The sequence below is a fragment of the Leptosomus discolor genome, chromosome 20, assembly GCF_034619465.1.
Source record: "Leptosomus discolor isolate bLepDis1 chromosome 20, bLepDis1.hap2, whole genome shotgun sequence".
NCBI classification, from domain to species: Eukaryota; Metazoa; Chordata; class Aves; order Leptosomiformes; family Leptosomidae; genus Leptosomus; species Leptosomus discolor.
The window spans coordinates 7,517,226-7,536,195 of NC_141410.1; the positions used below are offsets into that span (position 1 = coordinate 7,517,226).

The 18,970-nt window shown below is 47.6% G+C and overlaps 1 protein-coding gene across 2 annotated transcripts in view; it reads left to right on the forward strand.

Annotated features, from left to right (window-relative positions):
* Window positions 1-18,970, forward strand: part of SAMD11 (sterile alpha motif domain containing 11) — a 123,806-nt gene that overhangs the window by 21,179 nt on the left and 83,657 nt on the right. For both annotated transcript variants that reach the window (XM_086476189.1, XM_086476190.1), the window contains exon 3: window positions 16,128-16,306. In XM_086476189.1, coding sequence (XP_086332315.1) covers window positions 16,128-16,306 — 179 coding nt within the window. The remainder of the gene's footprint in view (window positions 1-16,127; window positions 16,307-18,970) is intronic.

Here is an 18,970-nt window from a genome sequence, read left to right on the forward strand (position 1 = left end):
CTTCTCTCCCTTTCCTTGGTGAGTGTTGCTGTTTCTTATCTTCTTCTTCACTGGCTGCTCGTAGCGGGGTGCGGTTAGGAAGGGGTTGTGTGGAAATTCCTGCAGTGAGCCCCAACCTTTCCACCCCCTCACGCTACCCTGGGAGAGACTCAGACGGACAAGGTGACTCATGTAACGCTGGCTGAGTCCTGGGGCTGCTTGCAGGGAAGTGTAAGGCCCCCAGGCAAGGCAGCCAGGCAGCTGGGGGTGGTGGCTGCCGCTTGGTTTGCTTCTCTTTTTACACAGCTGAAAGCGCAGGGACCTTGGAGGGTGCAGGGGAGATGGTTTTCAGTTGGCTTTAGGAGTTGGTGGGAGAGGGGCGCTGAGGGGAAAGAGGAGGGGAGCGTGGATGAACGCTTGATGCACCTCTGCCTTCTGTAGTGAGTGCAGCAGGGCCAGCGAATGTCGTCGTGCACTGTGTCGTGCCATTGTGGGACTTGGTCAGTGCCACTGCAGGTGTCATATGGAGCTGGCGTGTAATGACATCCAAGGTCCCTGACCTCGCTTTGTCCTTCCTGAGCTGGTGAGGTGGTGACAACACAGGAGCAGTAGCAGAGGTGTGTTTCAGATCTGGAGGGGAGCCATTGCCCCAGCTGTTGCTTAGCGCTCTCTTCTGAGCTCAGCTTCAGAGTCACTGTCACAGCCACGACTGCTCTTTTTCATCCTTTCGTCTGCTGATCCTAATTGGTGCATGGACTCCAAGAGTCTCTGGGAAATAATCAGGGAAAGCAAGCCTGCAATCAGGAGACTGAAGTTCAGTCTGCAAGGGTCTAGTCCTTCACTGAAAATATTTAAGATTCAATAAATTGGAAGCAATTGAAAACCGGTGTCTAAACGTCACAAGTTTTTCTGCATTACCAGAGCTAGGGGCAATGTCCACACAGGCAGAAGACCTGGAGCAAGATGTGGTCTGTATTTTTGTCTTGTTCTTCAGACTAGAATGGAATTGACCCTAACTCTCTGCCTCTGGAGGTGGTGATCATGGAGAGCAAGTGTCAGCTCTGCTTTCAGGATTTAAATGGCTGTAAACTCGGGTGGGGATAAGGCAGGGAGAAGAGAATCCCCTCCTTTCTTACCCCCTTCCTGGGAAATGTGAGGAAGGTACTGCCTGTTCGCTGCTGCCTTCCCGTGCCTTCTGGACATACGGGAACACAGGTGTGCCTGTAGAAATGTGTGAAGACATGTGCCTGCTAATGGCACCTAAATATAGCAGCTGCTCCATGCTCCTTCTAACCTGTCAAATGACTACTCGCTCTCCTAGGCTCTGTCAAGTCGTAGATATTACTCACCTCCATGACTAATTCCCTATGGAGGGCCCCTAAAGAAGTTTAGAAAACAAGCCCTCTGTCGCTCTGGGGCACAAAACATTATGTCTTTTTTTTTCTGAATTTGGCTAATGAGTGGAGAAGCTCCTGTAGATAGATAGACTTACCCTTGAGCTGCAGCCAGGGAGTCCTCAAGCAGGTTTTCTCCAGAGCAGCCTGGCGCCCTTGCGAGGAGGCGCGTGCACCATTTCTTGCAACGCTTTGTGTGCCTGGATGTCTGCAGGGAAGACCGAAGCTGTTAATTGGAACTGGTGATTTCTGCAGGAGGAAGAGGTGATGGAAACGTGCCTAGGGTGGGATTTCACTTTCACGGACCTCTCAAACACAAATGCTTGCCGGGTAAACCAGAGCTGCTTAATAACGCGCAAGAGGATCATGCGACCGCGGAGAAGTCTGTGTCTTCTTGGAACTGCAGGGGGGGAATTAGGATTGGCAGAGTGTAATTGGTAAAGCTTGTATTTGGCCGGGATTTTTATTTTAACAGGCCCAGAAAATCACCAAGTAAATAAATAAGAAGTCAGGACCTTAAATTTGCTCTCCAGCACTTCTGACGGCAAAGTATACCCAAGTACATTTATTCAAGAAGGAAGAGTGCCACCTATTGAGTCACAAATTTCCCCTCCTTCAGAAGGCTGAGTTTAGGTACGATAGTATCATAGCATCCCATCCAGGTACTTTCCAAGCACAGCTCGGCATCGTGCACGTGATGGGAAGCAGCCACAGCCTGGGGGGATACACTTATGCAAGGGAAAGCAAAAGTGTGTGCGCTGAAAACAGTGTGGGGTTTATTCTAGATTTTTGCAGATGTGCTGTGTTTTAAAGCAGTGAATGTCCGTTGCAAAAATTGCCATCAACAAGCTTCTGAATGTAGGCCCTTTTCTGGAGGAAGTTCGTTGTTCAAAGAACTGAAGAAAACCTACAAGGCTTACAAATAGTTGTGGGCAGGCTGTGTAACAGGGCTTTACGTCCGTTAAGACCGTTTGATGATTTGGTCTTTGGGTGAAAGAAAGTACTAGGCTTGCTTCAGAGTACTTACTGTGAAGTACTTGCTCGGGTGGATGTGTGAACAGGTTTGTTTCTTCATATGTGGCTGTCTTGGAAGTCTCTGTCCATGGTTGAAGTGTTGCTGGAAGCCACATAAGACCAGGCTGTCTCTGTCAGCAGCTTAGCAGCAGACTTGTTTTCCACCTCAGGGAAATGCTTAAATGCCTAAGAGGGGAGACAACAGTTTCCAGACAAAATGTTTCACCTTTAAAAACATGCCCCCGGCCCTGCCCCCCAATTTTGTTCCAATTAATTTTGGTTCTGGTTTTCACTCCCATAAGAGATTAAGTTTTTTTCACCTGCTCAGAAAACTTCCCTTTGGTATTTCTTTCTTTTCTTTCCAGCTTCTTGGTTTTTGTTCTTTTGATGAATTATTTACCTCTCTTGGGTTTTGATTTTTTTTTATATTCTCTTTGTGTTTATCTTCAAAACATACAACTCCCAGAACTCCCTACTTCCATTCAGTACTGATCGGAAAGCCACTGTATTTGTTGGTCATTTATTTCCCAGTGTTATATTTATATATACAGATGTACTGTAAATCATGCAGTATCATCTCGTGTTGCTCCTGATGTGCTGAGCCAACTAATTGCATATTTATGTGGGTAGTTTTGGTTTATCCTTTGGTTTTGTTAATACACACAGTCTAAGAGGAAGACATGGTTCTAGGTGCTGCAGTGTCACCGTGGAGGACGCGCACGGCCCCCAGTGCTTGCAGAACACGTATGAGACAGTCAGGTAGACTCTTGAGTGCAGGATGAAGACACAGGCATAGCGTGTTACCCACAGTTTGTTACAGACTGCGAGCAGCAGTGTACGATCTTCCTTCAGTTACTCACAGGTAGATCTCAGCCAGGCTTCTTTTTCAGGGGTGCACTGGTTACTGAGTGGTGGGAGCACCAGGTTCGGAGACAAGACCATTCTGTTCCAGTCTTGGATCCTCTACTATTTTACTGTGGGATGATGAGCAAGTTGTCCTGCCGTACTTTCCCTTGGTCTCACGTGCCTAGAAGGTGATATCGAAGTGCCTCAGAGCAGGAACTGTGTGCCCTTTTTGCAAAAGCAGCAGGCCTTGAAGCGGGAGGCTACGGACAATTGCAGTGTGCTGTTACTGACACGCTGCAGTTGGACTTTAATGTTTGCCCATCTTGGCTGTTGAGTGAGAAGGATGGGTTTCACATTGTGATTCCAGGGACTGCACCTTGTAAAGCTGGTAATCGGTTCCTTCTTGCTGTCCGTGTCAGAGCTGTTGCAACGCCCACGGCAAGTCATCTGTCTGACGCCCCGTTTTTTTTATACAAAGCACCAGAGCTAGGCAGTTCACTGCACCGGCTCTGGATTAGGTTCCCTCTCTCCTGGCACGGTTAATCAGCACATGTTACCTGGTTTCTGAGTAGGAGCGGGGTGTGAAAGCAACTTGATCTTGTAGCACTGACTTCCCCGTTGATGTGGACTTTGAGATGTGTTCTGGTGCCTGCCATGTAGCGGTCACTGTGAAGCCCATGGAGTGAAGCATCTGCACGCTGTACCAGTAGGTTGTGGGAGATGCATCCTTGCCCTGGCTAGCTTATGTTAAGGGTGGGTGTCATCCTCAGTCATGACATACCTCTTTCTGGTGCTCTCAGCCGTGCAGCGTTCTGATGGAGTGAGGGCAGGTCAGTCCTTAGCCGTGCCAAGAAGAAGGGAGGGATTCCCTTGAGTCAGAGAAGCTAAGCAGGAATTTGGCGTGCTTTTAGCCTCGTGCCTGATACTCCCAGACTCTCTTTCCTTTCATTAATTTCACTCTGTGCTGCAGCTGAAGAGCACGTATTAAAACTCTGAGGAGGCATGTCTAGTAGTTGTTCAAAATCAGTTAATTTTTTATTGGATTTGAAGTCAGACTTCATGGGCCAAACTCACCCCTAGAGGACCAGGGATGGGGAATTGCTGGCAGTCGGGACTTATTCCGGATAATTGACTTTCTCTTCTGTGTCCACCCTCGCTCTCAGATTCACCTAAGAAACCTCCCTATCTTTGCTTCTCCGCAGTGCTAAGGCTGAGGCCTTTGTCCCTAGCAGCTTCAGCCATCAAGATGTATTAAATTAAACACACGCACGCATCACCGCCCCGAGGCTATTAACCCCCCATGCACACAAATAACCCGTTGTGGTCTAAGTGGAATAACTTATGTTTGGACCCTGATCTAGTCCAATTCATTTCCACACCTGCGGGAGTGACCTTCAAAACTTGCTCGAGGCTCCGTCTCAAAAGTCGTTTTCTCATTAGTGGAAATGAAATGTATTGTGGAGCTATTGCTCTGTCGCTGCGTCTCTGGGGAGGTGAGTGCAGAGCAACGCTTCCAGTCCCTGCCCACAAACCACGCCAGGCCGCCTCACTCCCAGCTGGTTTTCCAGAAACCCTTCTTCCCTGACTCCTTCTCCCTTTCCCTCCACGACAACGTAATTAAGATTAAAGAAAGTCCTTGCAGCGGGTCCCCAAAGGTTGCAACGCGCAGGGGCTGCCGTTTCAAATGCTTTGGGCACCTGGGCGTGCTGGTGGACAGAGAAGGCACCTGCGGTGGCTCGGTGCCTCCTGCCATCCCTGCTCTGCGCTCTGTACCCCTCATTGCTTCATCTGCTTCTGCTTGGCCATGTGGTGGCTGGTCCCGGGACTGAATGTCTTTTAAAACAGCACAATTTATTCCTGTAGTAAACATGCTGTAGAATTGCTTGGTCTGGTACCAGTGTTTGCTTCCAGCTGTCATCTCTGTCTGTGGTACTATTAGAGCGTAAGGGGAAAAAAAAACCCCAAACCCTCCTGTTGTGCTTCAAGTCCTTGCCATCCATCAGCCAGGGGTCACAGTAACTGCTGATCATACGCTCGGGTCTCAAAAACTGCAGGAAATCAGTCTTTGTTACATGGGAAATAAAGCAGTCTATGGGGAAAATAACCATAAATGTTCATTATTTGTACAGGAAAATCAATTTGTAGGCCAATTGACCAAATAAAGTAATACAATTTGCTGGGAAATCCCCCAGGTGTGGCAGGCAAATCGTGAAGTGGAAATGGAAGGAGCGGTTTGCATAGGTAGTCTGTGGAGGTTTGGGAGTGCGAGGGATGTGGGGAAGGGAGACAGAACTCCGCAAAATGAATAAGACTACCGAAAAGGGTACCTTCAGCTGCGCAGGCAGTTGAAGGAAAGGCACTAGTGAAAGGAGGAGAAGAGGAAATGGTCTTTTTCTGGTTTTTACGTCGCAGAGGGTGGTGGAAGGAGGTAACAGTGCCACCATACAGCGTGTGATAGCAAGGAAGATGCTCTCTTGAAGGGGTTGACAAACTGAGAAGCCGAGCCCTGTGGTCTGGCTGGAAGCACGTGTGATCTAGCAGTAGGAGCAGAGGAGCGACGGACACACAACCCTTCTTGGTTCTCCCTCGCTTTGTCATCTACCCAACAAATCTTGGGCAAGTCATTTCTCCCATTGTGCAGGCTGTGCCTGTGGTGTAAAATCAGGTCATCATCCCAAACTGACTGTAAGGTGGTTCTGTGAGTCTGATGTCAGTGGTAAATGCCATTTGCAGCCTTAGTGCGGAACTGATTGTTTCTGAACAGTGACGCCCGCGTCTAGTGATGGGTGCTCTGTGCCTGGACGGCTCTTTGTCACAGGTGTGTGTTGCTGCCCAGGTTAGAAGAGCTAAGGGTCAGTCCCTTCCAGTTATTCGAAACAGATCCTTCTTGCTTCCTCGAGTGGAGGCTGGGTGTCTGCACATATGAAGGCAATGAGATTGGGAGGGAGAGGGAGGGATATCTTCAGCTGTTTTTTACTTGAAAGGCTGCATTTATGACCATAGCACTAGAAGGCATCGCTGAGGTATTGTAGTCCAGTTCCTGGGATAGTTGAAAAGGGTCCACGGAGCTTCTTTTCCACACGGGATGTGAATATGTTGTCCCTCTGGCTTTGGAAGCGCAACAGGGTGCTCTTGGCTCTGCAGCGGCCTCTCTGTGTGACTTAGTTCATCCTTTACATATCTTCATCACGCCTCGCGCCCCTGTGAAATGGACCTGCCGCTCCTCACCGGCCTCCCAGATGGGATAAAAGCTTTTAAATAACAAAAGCTTATAAAATACCTTGTGCTCTCCACATGCAAAGCATTGCATAACGGCAGTGTCACTATAGCAGATGACAGTCTTATTGGCCGAGATTTTGCTTGCTGTTGGCTCTCTGGGATAGAGGAGGGGCTCCAGGGAGGCTATGGCTTCACTTGCGCATGCAGCAAGCGTCAGAGCTTTGGACTTGTGAAAATGGGTCCTTCCAAAGCCTTGAGTGCCTGCAGAACACGTTTTGTTTAGACAAACTCTGTCAGTCATGCCACATCTGTGGATGAACTGCACCTTTCTCTGTTTTGCTTTGGTATTGATAGTTTAAGATGTCTACTTAAACACCAGGCTTTTTTTTTTTTTTTACAAAAGTGGAAGCAATGCCTTAATATTTGTAGTTTTCTTGTTTGCTTTGGATTTTCAAAGTTTGCTTGGCTGTTGGGAGGACTGAGTCATTCCGAGGCAGCTTCGTGGGCAGACCTGGCTGTTGCTCGCTCAGTAAGTGGCAGCTCTCTCCTCAGATTTTTCTGGTCTGCTCTTCAGTGCTGGGATCAGACTTGAAACACTACAGCGTGGATGTGTTTGTGTCTTTACCGGCCTGAATGGCCTCTGTGCAGGTGTTAACTGAAGGCTTGAGCTCCAGGTTCCTGAAGAGGCATGTCTGCCATCCGGGGAGGATGGTGCTGCGCTGCTGGGTGGTCCTGTCATGGAGGCAGATGTGGCTGGTTTTCAGCACCAGCCTGCCTGGGGAATACTAGGATGTAATGCAAAGCTCTGGTTACTCTGTCTCCGCTGTGTGGAGCAGCTGCTGTTTCTCTGCTCTCGTCAGTTTGGTTGCTTCAGTTTTGAGGGAAACTGCTGGGAAATCAATTTTTTTAAAGCCGAGAAAAATTGCCCTCTTGATTAGTTTCCATCTCGTTCTGGCAAGAGTGGTCCGGCTGTGGGGATGGACAGGGGGCATTTCTTGGGTCAGTCTAACACCGGGGTGTTTGAGGCGAGTACAACTGGGGTTAGGGACTGAGAGCCTGCGAATTCCACTGATGCCCTAAGGAGCTATGTTTTCAAAGTCATCAGTGATCATGGAGCACTTGAATAGTTTGGAAAGCAAGCTTTTAGGATGGTGTTGGACCTGATTTTTGTGGAAGAACCAGCTGTAGCTCTCAGTAACTACAGCAGCAGCAAAATCTTCTTCCATATGGACAACTAAAGAAAAGGAGGAGCTGACTCTCAACAAATCCAGGTCTGTCTGTCCCGTTAAGTGAAGGTAATAATTATTGAACTTTGTAAAACACGCTGAACTGTTTAGATAAAGCCTGTTTTGGTTTCTGTTACAGCAACAACATGCATTTTGGGAGGAACTGTTTAACGTTTCTGTTTGATCTCTGTGAAAGTTGCTCTTTATGACAGTGAAGACTTATCAAAAAAGAAAAAATAAAGCTCAAAACAGACCTTGAGGCAGAAATTGCGCTCTGCCCAATGAAAAGCTGCAGTGGCTGGTCCTCGTTCTTGTAGGACTCGAACAAAGCCTGGGTCTGTGTCCTTTTGGCTGAGCAGGCTGTAAGCCACACTTGGAAATCTCAAAGAATTGATCTCAAAGGATCTCAAAGAAATGCTTTAAGTGTGTGTCTCCAGAGCGGAATAAAAGTACAAACCCCAGTTAAATTCCTCTTGATGAAGTATTTCAGACTCGCTGGGAAAGGCTGTGTTCTCTCGGACCTGATGTAGTGAAACTTTAGAGTGAAACATGAATACCCGGGGGAATGGCGGACAGTTATTTTGTTCTCTTTTCTGTTACTCGAAAGATACGGCAGCGAGGTGTGTGAAAAGAAGGGAAAATGTCTGAAAGCATCCGTGCCCTTTTGCTCCTTGTCTCTTCACCAGAGAGGAGGAGCAGGAAAGGAAAGAAAAAAAGAGAAAAACGTGTAAAGTTTGCTTTTACTTAGGACATAGCATCAGTGGTACCACATCCTCAGCTGGTGTAAGTTGACTTTTACTCCATTAATAGTGACTTACATTGCCCGAGGACCTGGCTTCACATCTCTGCTTCCTTCTTTGCCACCTCAGACTGAAACGGACAAAGTTATTTGATGTGGAACAGACACAGAAAACAAAGACCAGGCCACTTTTCAGCCCTCTTCCAAAGAGTTTTTGAAAACAGGTAGCTCCAAAGGACTGATAGATTTTCTATCTTAGAGTTACCTCCCTTGAAAGACTGGAGATTCCAGTTGGCTTCTCCAGAAAAGCGTAGCGCTCACTCTATTAGCAAATTATCCTTTAGGCTTTATAACTCACTCAGAGGTAATAAATGGGAAACGTTCCCTTCTGTTCACAGATCTTGTTCATCTGTTTCTTTAGGGCTTCAGAAAATGTTGTTAATATTGATGGGAAGAGCTGCAGCTTCCCTTCTGTGTAACTTTCTTTTGGTTCAAAACGTGGATGTTTTCTCCAGTTGTAGTGGTACTTACAGCCCTGTTCCTATGCACAGCCTCAGACTCAACATGTGTTTTCTACTCCAAAGAGCTTACAATATACACAGTGTAGAGAAACAGGTACAAGGGAGAGAAAGTGTTACTAATGGCTGCTTCTAGCAGGGAGACTGGGCACAGTGGGGTCAAGCGCGTGGCCTAGGATCACACAGGGAAGTGGGGGTTAAGAGTCATTTTCTTCTTCGATATACTTTCCCCTCTTTCTCTCTCTCAAGATAGAATACCCTAAAAATGGGCCTGGACTGTCTGTACTGGAATTGATAGCTTGTGTATAAACCAGTTGATGACAACTCAGAACTGTTAATGAGGAATCATCAAGTGTAGACCTAAAGAGCCTGCTGGGGTACAGTTATTCCCAGAACCTGTTGTCCCGCGGGCTACGGCTCTTAGACCTGTCTGGCTGTGCCGAATTGCCTCCTCAGCTTGCCTCTAGTCATTGCCAGAACTTGTAAACCACCTTCATGACACTCTGATGACGTGTGACACAGTCCCCAAAACCTGGAAGAGTCTTTGTCGTCTGTAATGCCTTAATTTTATTTTTTGCCTGACCGTTTCTGGCTGTTCCCTCTGTACTTTGGGCCATCCCTCCTGTGCCGGAACAACTTCCAGTGTACCATTGGTGTCACTGGAAAGAGATGATCAATAATAAACCTATTAGTGATCAGGTTGAAGGGCTGGACTGCAGCGGCCAGGGAGGCGGAAAACCAGATGCAGCGGAAGGCCGCCGAGGGTTTTATTCATGTGTTCATTACCGAACACCGGAGCAGGAGGTAAGACGAGAGGCTGGACAGCTTTTTCTGTCTGTGACCTCCGTTTTGGCAGAGGAGCTGGTAAGCACAGGGCAGCCGCGCTGCGCCCGTACCGGCTCTGCTGCTGGAACGTCGGCCTGGCAGCACTTGGCCTAGAACGCCTAATGAAGGCCCCGGGGAGAGTGGAGGATTATCTTGGAAGGCAACTGACCCTTTCTTAGGTGTTTACGCTAATCACAGCTGAAGGTAAATGCAGACTCTGTCAGTTATCCTACAGGGGGATGTGTGGGCTCCATCGCTGGCTAATTTCCCTAATTAAAGCCATTTGACTAGGTTTATCGTTTGAAAAAGTAAAAGAAAAATATTCCAGGCTCTCAGAACCTCCCCCTTTCCTTTTCCCTATCTTTATTATCAATAAAAAGAGAGAGAAAATGCTGTCTGGACTTGAGGATTTCCTTCACATATGGAAAAGATTTAGCATTCTTCAGCTCCCAGCATTGGCAGCGCACAAACCTCCCCTCTTACCTCCCCCCAACATTCCCTGTCTGCTCCCTGTATTTCCCAGACCTACGTAGACAGAAAGAATGCATGTGCCATTGATTTCTGCGGGGTGGATTTTTTTAATCCAATAGAAATTATTTTTGAGAGTTGAATCACAGGCACGTGAATCATCTCGCCAAACGGCTTTGATATTTTTATCAGCGTGCAAACTCGTCGTGCATTTGCATTTCTGTGCTTTGTTTCTGGTACTGATTTGGCCGCCGAAGCAGCGGTGTCCGTAGGGACTGCACCTGCTCATCTTCTTGGGTCATTTCCCAATGGGATCAGATGTCCAGCGTTTGGCTGGCAGTTCATGCGGACTGGCAAAAGCTTTGCTTTCATGTGCTTTTTTTTTTTTTTTTTTTTTTTTCCATGGAGCTTTTTGCCTTGCAGCTCTCATAGCAAGAGGCCTTTCCATTGCTGGGATCAATTATATGCTCACCAGGGACTCTCTCTGCGAGGAATCTTTCCTTTTCTGGCTGACTTTGAATGTCACACCAGGGCGTTCAGCTGTTTTGACCTTGTTGCAGTAGCTCCCAGGGCAGGAAACCTTTCCTAACCCTCCCTTCCTGTCTCTCCCCCAAGTCCTCTGCTCTCCACCCGTCATTCCATCTGCAAGCTCTCCCAGGGCTCTTATGCAACTGTTCGGTTTTTGGTATTCTTGGCTGGGAGAACACGGCTCCAGGGGAGAGCTACGAGGGGGTTGGATGGGTGGGGGGGGAGAAAGATTTTATTTTGTAACTACTGACCTTGCTTAGCCACACAGAGCGGAATTTTCCCCCTGCTCTCTGGAAGGGAAGAAATATCATCACTGTTTTCTTTTCCATCTTTCCGATGGTGCTTTGCTTTCATGACAGAACGATCGGGCTTCCAGGCTTCTCCGCTCAGGTAACCTGCCACTGTTCCCAAGTTGTTGGTTTTTTGGGTTTTTTTTTTTTTTTTGCTTGCTGTTGCATCTCTAGATTTGGGTAATTGGTAACTTTAAATAGCGCGTTGGTACCCATCTGATTTTTCCTGGGGAAAGGAAATATGCCTGCCTGTGATTTTTAAAAACAAAGCAACCCCCCACCCAGACAATACTTTGAGAGGCAATGAAAGCAATTAATGGTGTCAAAAGACCCTAGGAGGGTGAAGTGGTGAGTGACTGAGGGCTGGACTGACGCAGGAACGGCTGGGTGGGTAGCTGAATGTGTCTGGGGAATAGAGGGTTATTGACTCAAACTCCAGCTGTGTTTTGTTAGCTGGAATCATAACCCACAAAATTAATCTTTAACAATGTATAAAGGGAAGGGAGTCCTAATACATGAGGCAGTTCTGCAGTGCCCTCAACACTCACCCTTGCAAAAACTTTGGAGAATTGCAGAAACATTTTACTTTCTAGTTACGCTAATGAAAGAGAAGATAAGAGATATTCAGTTCTCCACCCCCCACCCTCTATCCAAGAGGTGGGGGAAATCCTTGTGTTGTGAAAGGAAGGTGAAAGCCCTGAAGAGGTTTCCTCTGAGCTGAGTCAGTGTTTGTCCTAAAAGCAAACATCTTTGACTCCTCCCAGGCACCGAAGAGGTTGTTGGAGGGTTCCTGGCAGGGCAGCAGGGGAGGGCACCTGTGCGGTAACTCCACTGCAGCGCTTTGCCGGGCTGGCTGTATTTCACCCACCGAGGTGTGTGCTGAGAACGGGTCCTCGGTGGGGATCCTGTGTTCCCCCTGCTCTCAGGGGTGTCATCTGTTCCTTACACCCCCTTCTGTCTGTACTCCTGGGCCAAGGAGCTGGCGGGCAGGGAACCTGGCTTTGCTGGACTGACCTAGAAGACGTGTTTAACGCTACGTGTACTTCATCTTTTTGCTGGGGGTACCACACGTGTGCTGACAGCTGTTGGCTCTGCAGCTCTAGAAAATGCTGCTCCTGACCCATGGGCCAAAACAGCCCTACTTGTTTGAGCAGGCCAGCTGGCAAAGCTCACCTTCCCCCTGTCCTTCATGTGTGCAAAAATGGAGGTATTTAATGGGGGAGCCAGACCCCGCGGTGCCTGGCACTCTGGCAGTAGTGGCTATGGATTGGGTTGTTTTCCCAAGCATCAGACATCCCAACAAGTATCAACAAATTGGGAGGCAGTTTTCTTTTTAAAACATTCCAACCTTCTTCCAGGGTTCACGGTTCAACGGCAGCATCCCAGTAATGCACGAGATCCCTCTGAAATGACACTGTCACGCAAATACAAGCTTTCTAAATGTGAGATTATGAGGCTTACATCAAATATCTATAAATCCTGATGTACCTTCCCATATATAGCGATGCCACTGCAGTCTCTGGGTATATTGTTGCACGTAACACCGCTCTGCTAAGTGCATACTTACTGCATGCCAGGCGATAGTTGATGACCCTGAATCTGAAGAACTGTAGGTATCTCAATATACTGCTCAGCTCTGTAGGTACATTCCTGTCCTGTAAACTGTCTGTCCAACTGGCAAAGGACTCTAGCACAAGCCAGAGTCATAGGAATGATTCCTTGGATGGACTGCATCTCACAAATGAGTGGTTTTTTTATTTACAGCTTGGACCAGAGCCCTTTCAAGTCAATGGAAAGACAATTGATTGTAGGAGGTTCTGGACCAGGCTTCTGGCTACCTTTGTGCTTAATTTAAAAGTAATGTATATCTACTGGTGAATGCCTCTAAACAGATTAAGAAAGTGCAATTGATTCAAAACTGACTGTAGATGAACATAAAAGGCAAAATTGATTGGCTCAGTCTATTTTAATTTTCTGGGAATGGAGAAACGTAATAAATAAATAAATAAAATGCACCAAACCTTCATGGCAAAAGTACAAAATACAAAGTAAACACAACTTGAAAAAAAAGCGTTGCTAGTGCTGGAGTGCAGGTGTTTGCAAGGGCACTGGAACCACCGCGGCCCTCGTCCCGCCGCCGCGCCTGTCTGGCCCCTGCTCAGAACACAAGTAGCACAGGTCGTCCGTGAGCAGAGGCTGCTGCAGATGCGGATTCTCATCTCCAGTCGTGTTGGTTCGTTTGTCTTTTAGGGGAAGGAGCTCTCTGTGTGTTAGGTGATAGCTGTATAGGTATACGTATATGTATTTGTATACTACATAGGTAGGCGTATTCATATCTGTGTATGTACGTAGGTGTGTATATATATGCAACAGCTTTAGGTGTAAGGATACTATTTACAGGAAGACAAAGAATAAGTGTTCTGAGGAGCAGGGGAAAGGAGGAACCTGGGTTCCTGGTCCGATGGGCTGTTTCTCTAGGTTTAGTGCTTCCCTTTTTGCTGCGCTCTCACTCTTGTTAGGGCTGATGAGTCCCTGGGCAGTCACTGAGACCCGGTAACTGCTCGAAGGTACCATAATGGCCATAAAATGATTTTTAGTATCTGATCAGTGCCGTTCTCTTTAGCCTGTGAAGTCACAGCAGAGAGTGAATTGCAATTATTTTGAAGCGGAAATTTGCACACCCTCCCTCCCTCTTTAATTGTTATGATAAATTGCAACTTCAGAAAAATATATAACGCTTTGGTGTGATAAAGCTCACGCTGCGATCGAGTCCTAGCTTTTCAGTGTGACACAAATCTGGTGCGAATGCTGCTGTCCTTGCTCTTCCTTCCCTTCCCCTCGCTTTCTCCTTTCTCTCCTCTTCTTCTCCCCACTGTCCTTTTGACACTGTGCAAACCAGAGTTACCGAGATGGCTTCAGACAGAGGGTGAGCTCTGCGCACACCCTCTGTACGCCCCGGCGCAGGAAAGGGGGCAGGGGTGGAAATGCAGCTGGGACGCAAAAAGTATTGAAGAGAAGGAGAGCCACAAGTTATATCGCGTGTTCCTGCGGGGAGCAGTGAGAAACCTCTTTGGAAAGGGCCACGGGGGTGGATCTCTGCGACCGTGCAGGGGAGCCCACGGGGGTGAGGGAAGGCATTTGCTGTTTGTCACATCGAGGCAGTTGGCCCCTCACACCGTAGCGGTTCACCTGGGTCTCTGAGAGTCCCCAGCAGCCTTCATGGTAAGGATATTCTATGTCTGAGTCTGGGCATTTGGACTCATAACAAAGCCAGAGGCAGCTCGAGGCAGGTTTTGTTCTTGGGATGTACTCAGAGGTGTAGGAGCGCTCACCTTGTTGCTGTCCACGGGTGCATTTTTCTTCTTCACGTCTCTCTCAAGAAGAAAGCGTGTGTCTTTTTCCTATACACGCGTTTTCCCATTTTTAAGCCAGTTTGGCCCACTGCTCTGCTCTCCCTTGGGTGTCTGCTGTTCACAGACAGCTGTGTCCTTGGCTTGAATGTGCATCAGAATGGGAAAGCTAATGTGCCTCCTTGGGGTGATGCCTTCCAGATGGATTTCGCTAATTATCACGATGATTAGGGCTCCCCTTAATGACCACAACTGGAATTTATTGACAGAGGTAATCAAGAAGTTTTTGTTTTGTATTTGTGGGAAGTTCTTAATTTGTTTAATTAAAAAAACATGGGCTCTTCTATCACTTAGTCTTCCTCCATTCTCCCCTGCAGAGAGCCTGACTGGCTTTCCCAGGACGTTTTCATTTCGCCAGATTTATTTGGAAAGTTGGAGTAGATATTTCGGAGAAACTGTCACTCGTTAAATGTTACTCTGCACTTACTTGACCTGTTTCACACACCTTTCTTCCTTTTGTTCCAATCCTTGTTAAAACCATGTTTCTTTAAGGTCCTTTCCAACCCAAACCATTCTGTGATCCTGTGATTATTTTCTATGACTTGTCCTGTTGAAGGAAGTATGCCTACGTACCTGTACAAGGAGTCTGCATGGAACTGTGCTTCGCTTCGTCTTGCTGTGATTCCCTTCCCAGTTTCATGATTTTACTTGCTAAAATTTTGAATTCTGTGGGGCAATGACGTTACAGTCTCCCTGGGTTTCCAGTGTACATCTTCCGCTGTAAGTGCTCGTGTTGTGGCTCTCTGTCTTGGTCAATCACACGTCAAGCTGAGCACCCCAAGTGCTAGAAACACATTCCATCCCCATGAGAGCTAAAAACCCAACACACTTTAGCTTAGGCTCATATCTTCTTGTGGATCAGGCACAAAGGGTGCAGGCACAGAGCAATCTGTAACGCATTCTCACTACTTGCAGAAGATAGGAGGTTGGGACCAGGGTCGTGTTGTACCAGGTTCTGTGCTCCAACAGACGTGCCGTGGAAAAGCAGCTTTTGCCTCCTGGGAGTTTTCCTCCTGTTTATTTGTGGCTTGTCGGAAATAAATTAAGGGAAGTACACTGCCAGGACCACCTAGGGAAAGTCTGCACGAGGCAAGACCTGGTAGATTCATCTCGACATGCAAATGAACAGTGAAGAGTAGCCTCCGTAATTCAAGTTGAAGTTGATGTGGACTGTTCTCTGGTGTGAGAGGCAAGCCTGCTGCTGGCTGGCATGGGCAGTTTTCCCTTTGCAGTCAAAAGTGTTCTGGATTATCTGGATCACGTCTTCCCTGGGCTACTGGTAAAGGTTTAATTAACCTGTTCTGCTATGTTAATGTGCCACCTTTGGTAGGAAGTATTCTCTAGAGAGAGATGGGTGCCTAATTCTGCTGCCATCGTCCTTTCCTGTTGGCGTGGATGAATGAAGAGGTGGGGAGAGGCTGGAAGTGCGTGACTTGAGTGTTAGAACTGGAAGAACTAGATATAGCTATGCCTCTGCTGAAAAGTCTTTTGCAAAGTGAACGTGGCCTTTGCCCGCCCGACATACTGCTGTGAAACCTGCAGTGGCTAACAGCCTTGCCTTCCCAGGCAGCTGTTGAGAGGAGCTGCTTGGTTCTGGGTTGTCTAACCAAATTCTTGTTTTCTTTTTTCTTCCTGCCCTTTCCCATGCCAACTCATTCCATCCTGCGCCAGAACCGGGGTCGCCTGGCAGAGAAGAGGACGATCCCCTTACCTCCGACCAGGATCCCGAAGAAAGAGCTGACCTCAATTTTCTCGCATAGTGATGACAGCGAAGAGAGTGATAAGAGCAATGGTCAACACCCTGAAGTAAAGCAGGAGGAGGATCTCCACATCAGTATCATGAAAAGAAGGTACTTTCCTGCCAGGGAGTGCTGCATTGCAAGAGCAAAGGCAGAGAAAACTGGGCAGCAGGTGACCAGCCTTTATGGGCCAGTACTGCCTGGGCTGCCCAATGGAGTCACCTCCAGGGCCTGAAATTAGAGTGCAAATGTCACATTGTGGCTCAGAAAGAGTAGCTGGGTCCTCTTTTTCTACTTACTCACTCCTGTTTGGGGTGAGTAGGGCTCTATGGGGCCTTGTGCTTGCACTGAAGGTGTCTGGATTTGCAGACTGTAAATTGTGTTTCACCCTCCGTCCAGCATTCCGTGTCTTTGTGCCTGGTGAGGCCAAGGAATTGCATGACCGATAAGTCATCTGCGGGCCTTTGACGTAGCTGTCTGAAAATCCACAGAGGTGTTTGGGTCCAAAGTCCTGCCTTTTGCTTTCAAGCGTCCCCAAATTCTGATGTAATATGAACTGGATAATTTAATGCTGGCGAGCAAAGTTTGGGAAGGCGGTAGCAGCAGTGGTGGTTGTTGTATGTTGTTGATTACCAGTGTCAAAGAGCATAGCTGTGTCTCACTGATCCTGAGGGCCTCTGTAGTCTAGAAGTAGAAGTAATGGAGTTGCAGTAGGCAAAGAGTCACTTAGATAGTGGGGCTTACCTCAGGACTTGGGTATTTTGATCGTGTCTTTCTCAGTACCGTACGCATTCATCCTGGAATCATGCAGGGTTAAAGGAAGAGGAGAAGGGATTGTCTTGAGTTACGTTCTGGTAGCTGTCACTTGGGCTCTCAATGGGTGGTCTTAGTGCCCGTAATAGTGAGCTGCAAAATTTTGGGTTCTCATCCCTTTTAAAAAATACGATGTTTAGAGGACCTGTAAGTACAGGAAAATAAATACGTAGAGGCACTGTGTCTCAGGCCCTCATGCATATCATTGCAACTCATCTTGATTGTCATCTTCCTCTGATGCATAAAATCACTCAGATTCTAAGACAAGCCCTATAAAAACAGAGGAGTGGAAACCGAAGGCATGTAATTGCTTTTCTTATGTTTTATGTGTTCCTTGCTCCTGAGTAGATAAGCTATTTCCCCCCTTGCCTTCCAACAGATGCTGGTACATTCAGCAACTGAGAGCTTGAAAGTAGGAGACAAAACAGTAACCAGCTCTTCTCATAAACCCTGCCTGTAATTAAAGTCTGGGTTTATCATTGCAGCTGTCCAACAGCCATGTTCAAGGGCTATCGCCTGGAAATGAAAAGGCGTTTGGGGAATGCATCTGCACTGTGCATATGCACAGGAGCTACGGAGAAGAGGGAACCCTCCTAATCAGTTTTGGTAAACTGCCCTTCTTCTCCTGCCCCCTTTAATTGTGCTTTTAATTCTGCAAAATTATAGAGCTAGATTGTCTCATTAGGAGGGAGAACAACATGATAACTATATAATTGATATGTTGGGCTCCCCAAATATAAAGTGCCCTTATCTTAAATCTTTAATTACTGTAATTGCTTTGCCGTGTTTATTAGGAAATGAAGAAAAAGTACTTAATAGTTATTAGCCAGCGGTCCCCCAGCTTACCATTTCTGTGCTCCTCAGTAGTTTTCGATCAGTTTGTCTGGAGGTCTCTTGGTTAAGCTCTGTCTTGATTCCTTAGAGGAATGCATGATTCTTGCCAGGTAGGTCAGACTCACGTTGGTTTTGTGCAGTTGTTCTCCTTTGCATTTTCCTGGGAGCTCTGATACAGTGTGTGTGGGAAAAGCTAGGATAGCTGGAGCAGAGAGGGGCCGGGCAGCACTCTTGATGAGCACAGCAATAACAGAAAAAAAAGGGCACGTAGTTCAGTGCTCGGTGCCCAGGCAGGGAACGTCTACTGCTCAAATCCCTCAGCATTTCGGCTCTTGCAAACGTGTCCCCCAGCCCTCCTGGCCCAAAGAGGGGGAGGCCTGGCCATTTCCACCTGCTCAAGAGCAACGAATGGAAGGCCACCTGACCCCACTCCTGGGGGGAGCAGGCTCTGGCTTTGTTCCCAGTGCCATTAGCAGCCCAGGGACTGGGGTGGAAGGTGTGGTGGGGCTGGCTCCAGAGACAGCAGCAGCATCATAAAGGCTAGACAGCTCGCAGACATGACAGCTGGGGCCCGGCAGAGACAGTGCCCCATCTGCTTTCTGTTTTTAATTCACCTGTTGTATCCTCCCCGATTGGTGATGGATTGGGCCGAGGTTTTATTGTCTCCCACTGAGAGGAAGAAATAGGTTAAACTGTGATAGTAGGAAAACAAGGTCAGGGCCTGAGCAAACCTGTGTTTTCCTCTTGTACCCCCGGATGGCCCTTGTGGACACCTGCACCCACTTCGCATTATAAACACTCCCATTATTGCTTTGAACATCGTGGCCTTCTCTTTTTCCTTCTATTCCCAGTTTCCTTAATGTTGACTGTTTCTTTCCGTTGGTGGCACAAGGGAATTGCTTGTGCTTCTGGTACTTTGAGGCCTGGGCATTGGTGAAGAAAAAGCTCTAGGGATTAGAACAGGAGTCGGAAGCTTAGTTTCTTGGCTAGTCCCTCACTCTAGCCTTTGACAGTGATGTGATCTTAGGCAATTGCCCATGGTGATGGCCTTCAGAGGAGGTCTGAGGCAGGGGAAACCTACCTCATGGTGTTCTTGCAGTCCTAGAAAGGAACAGAGACCTGTAACTA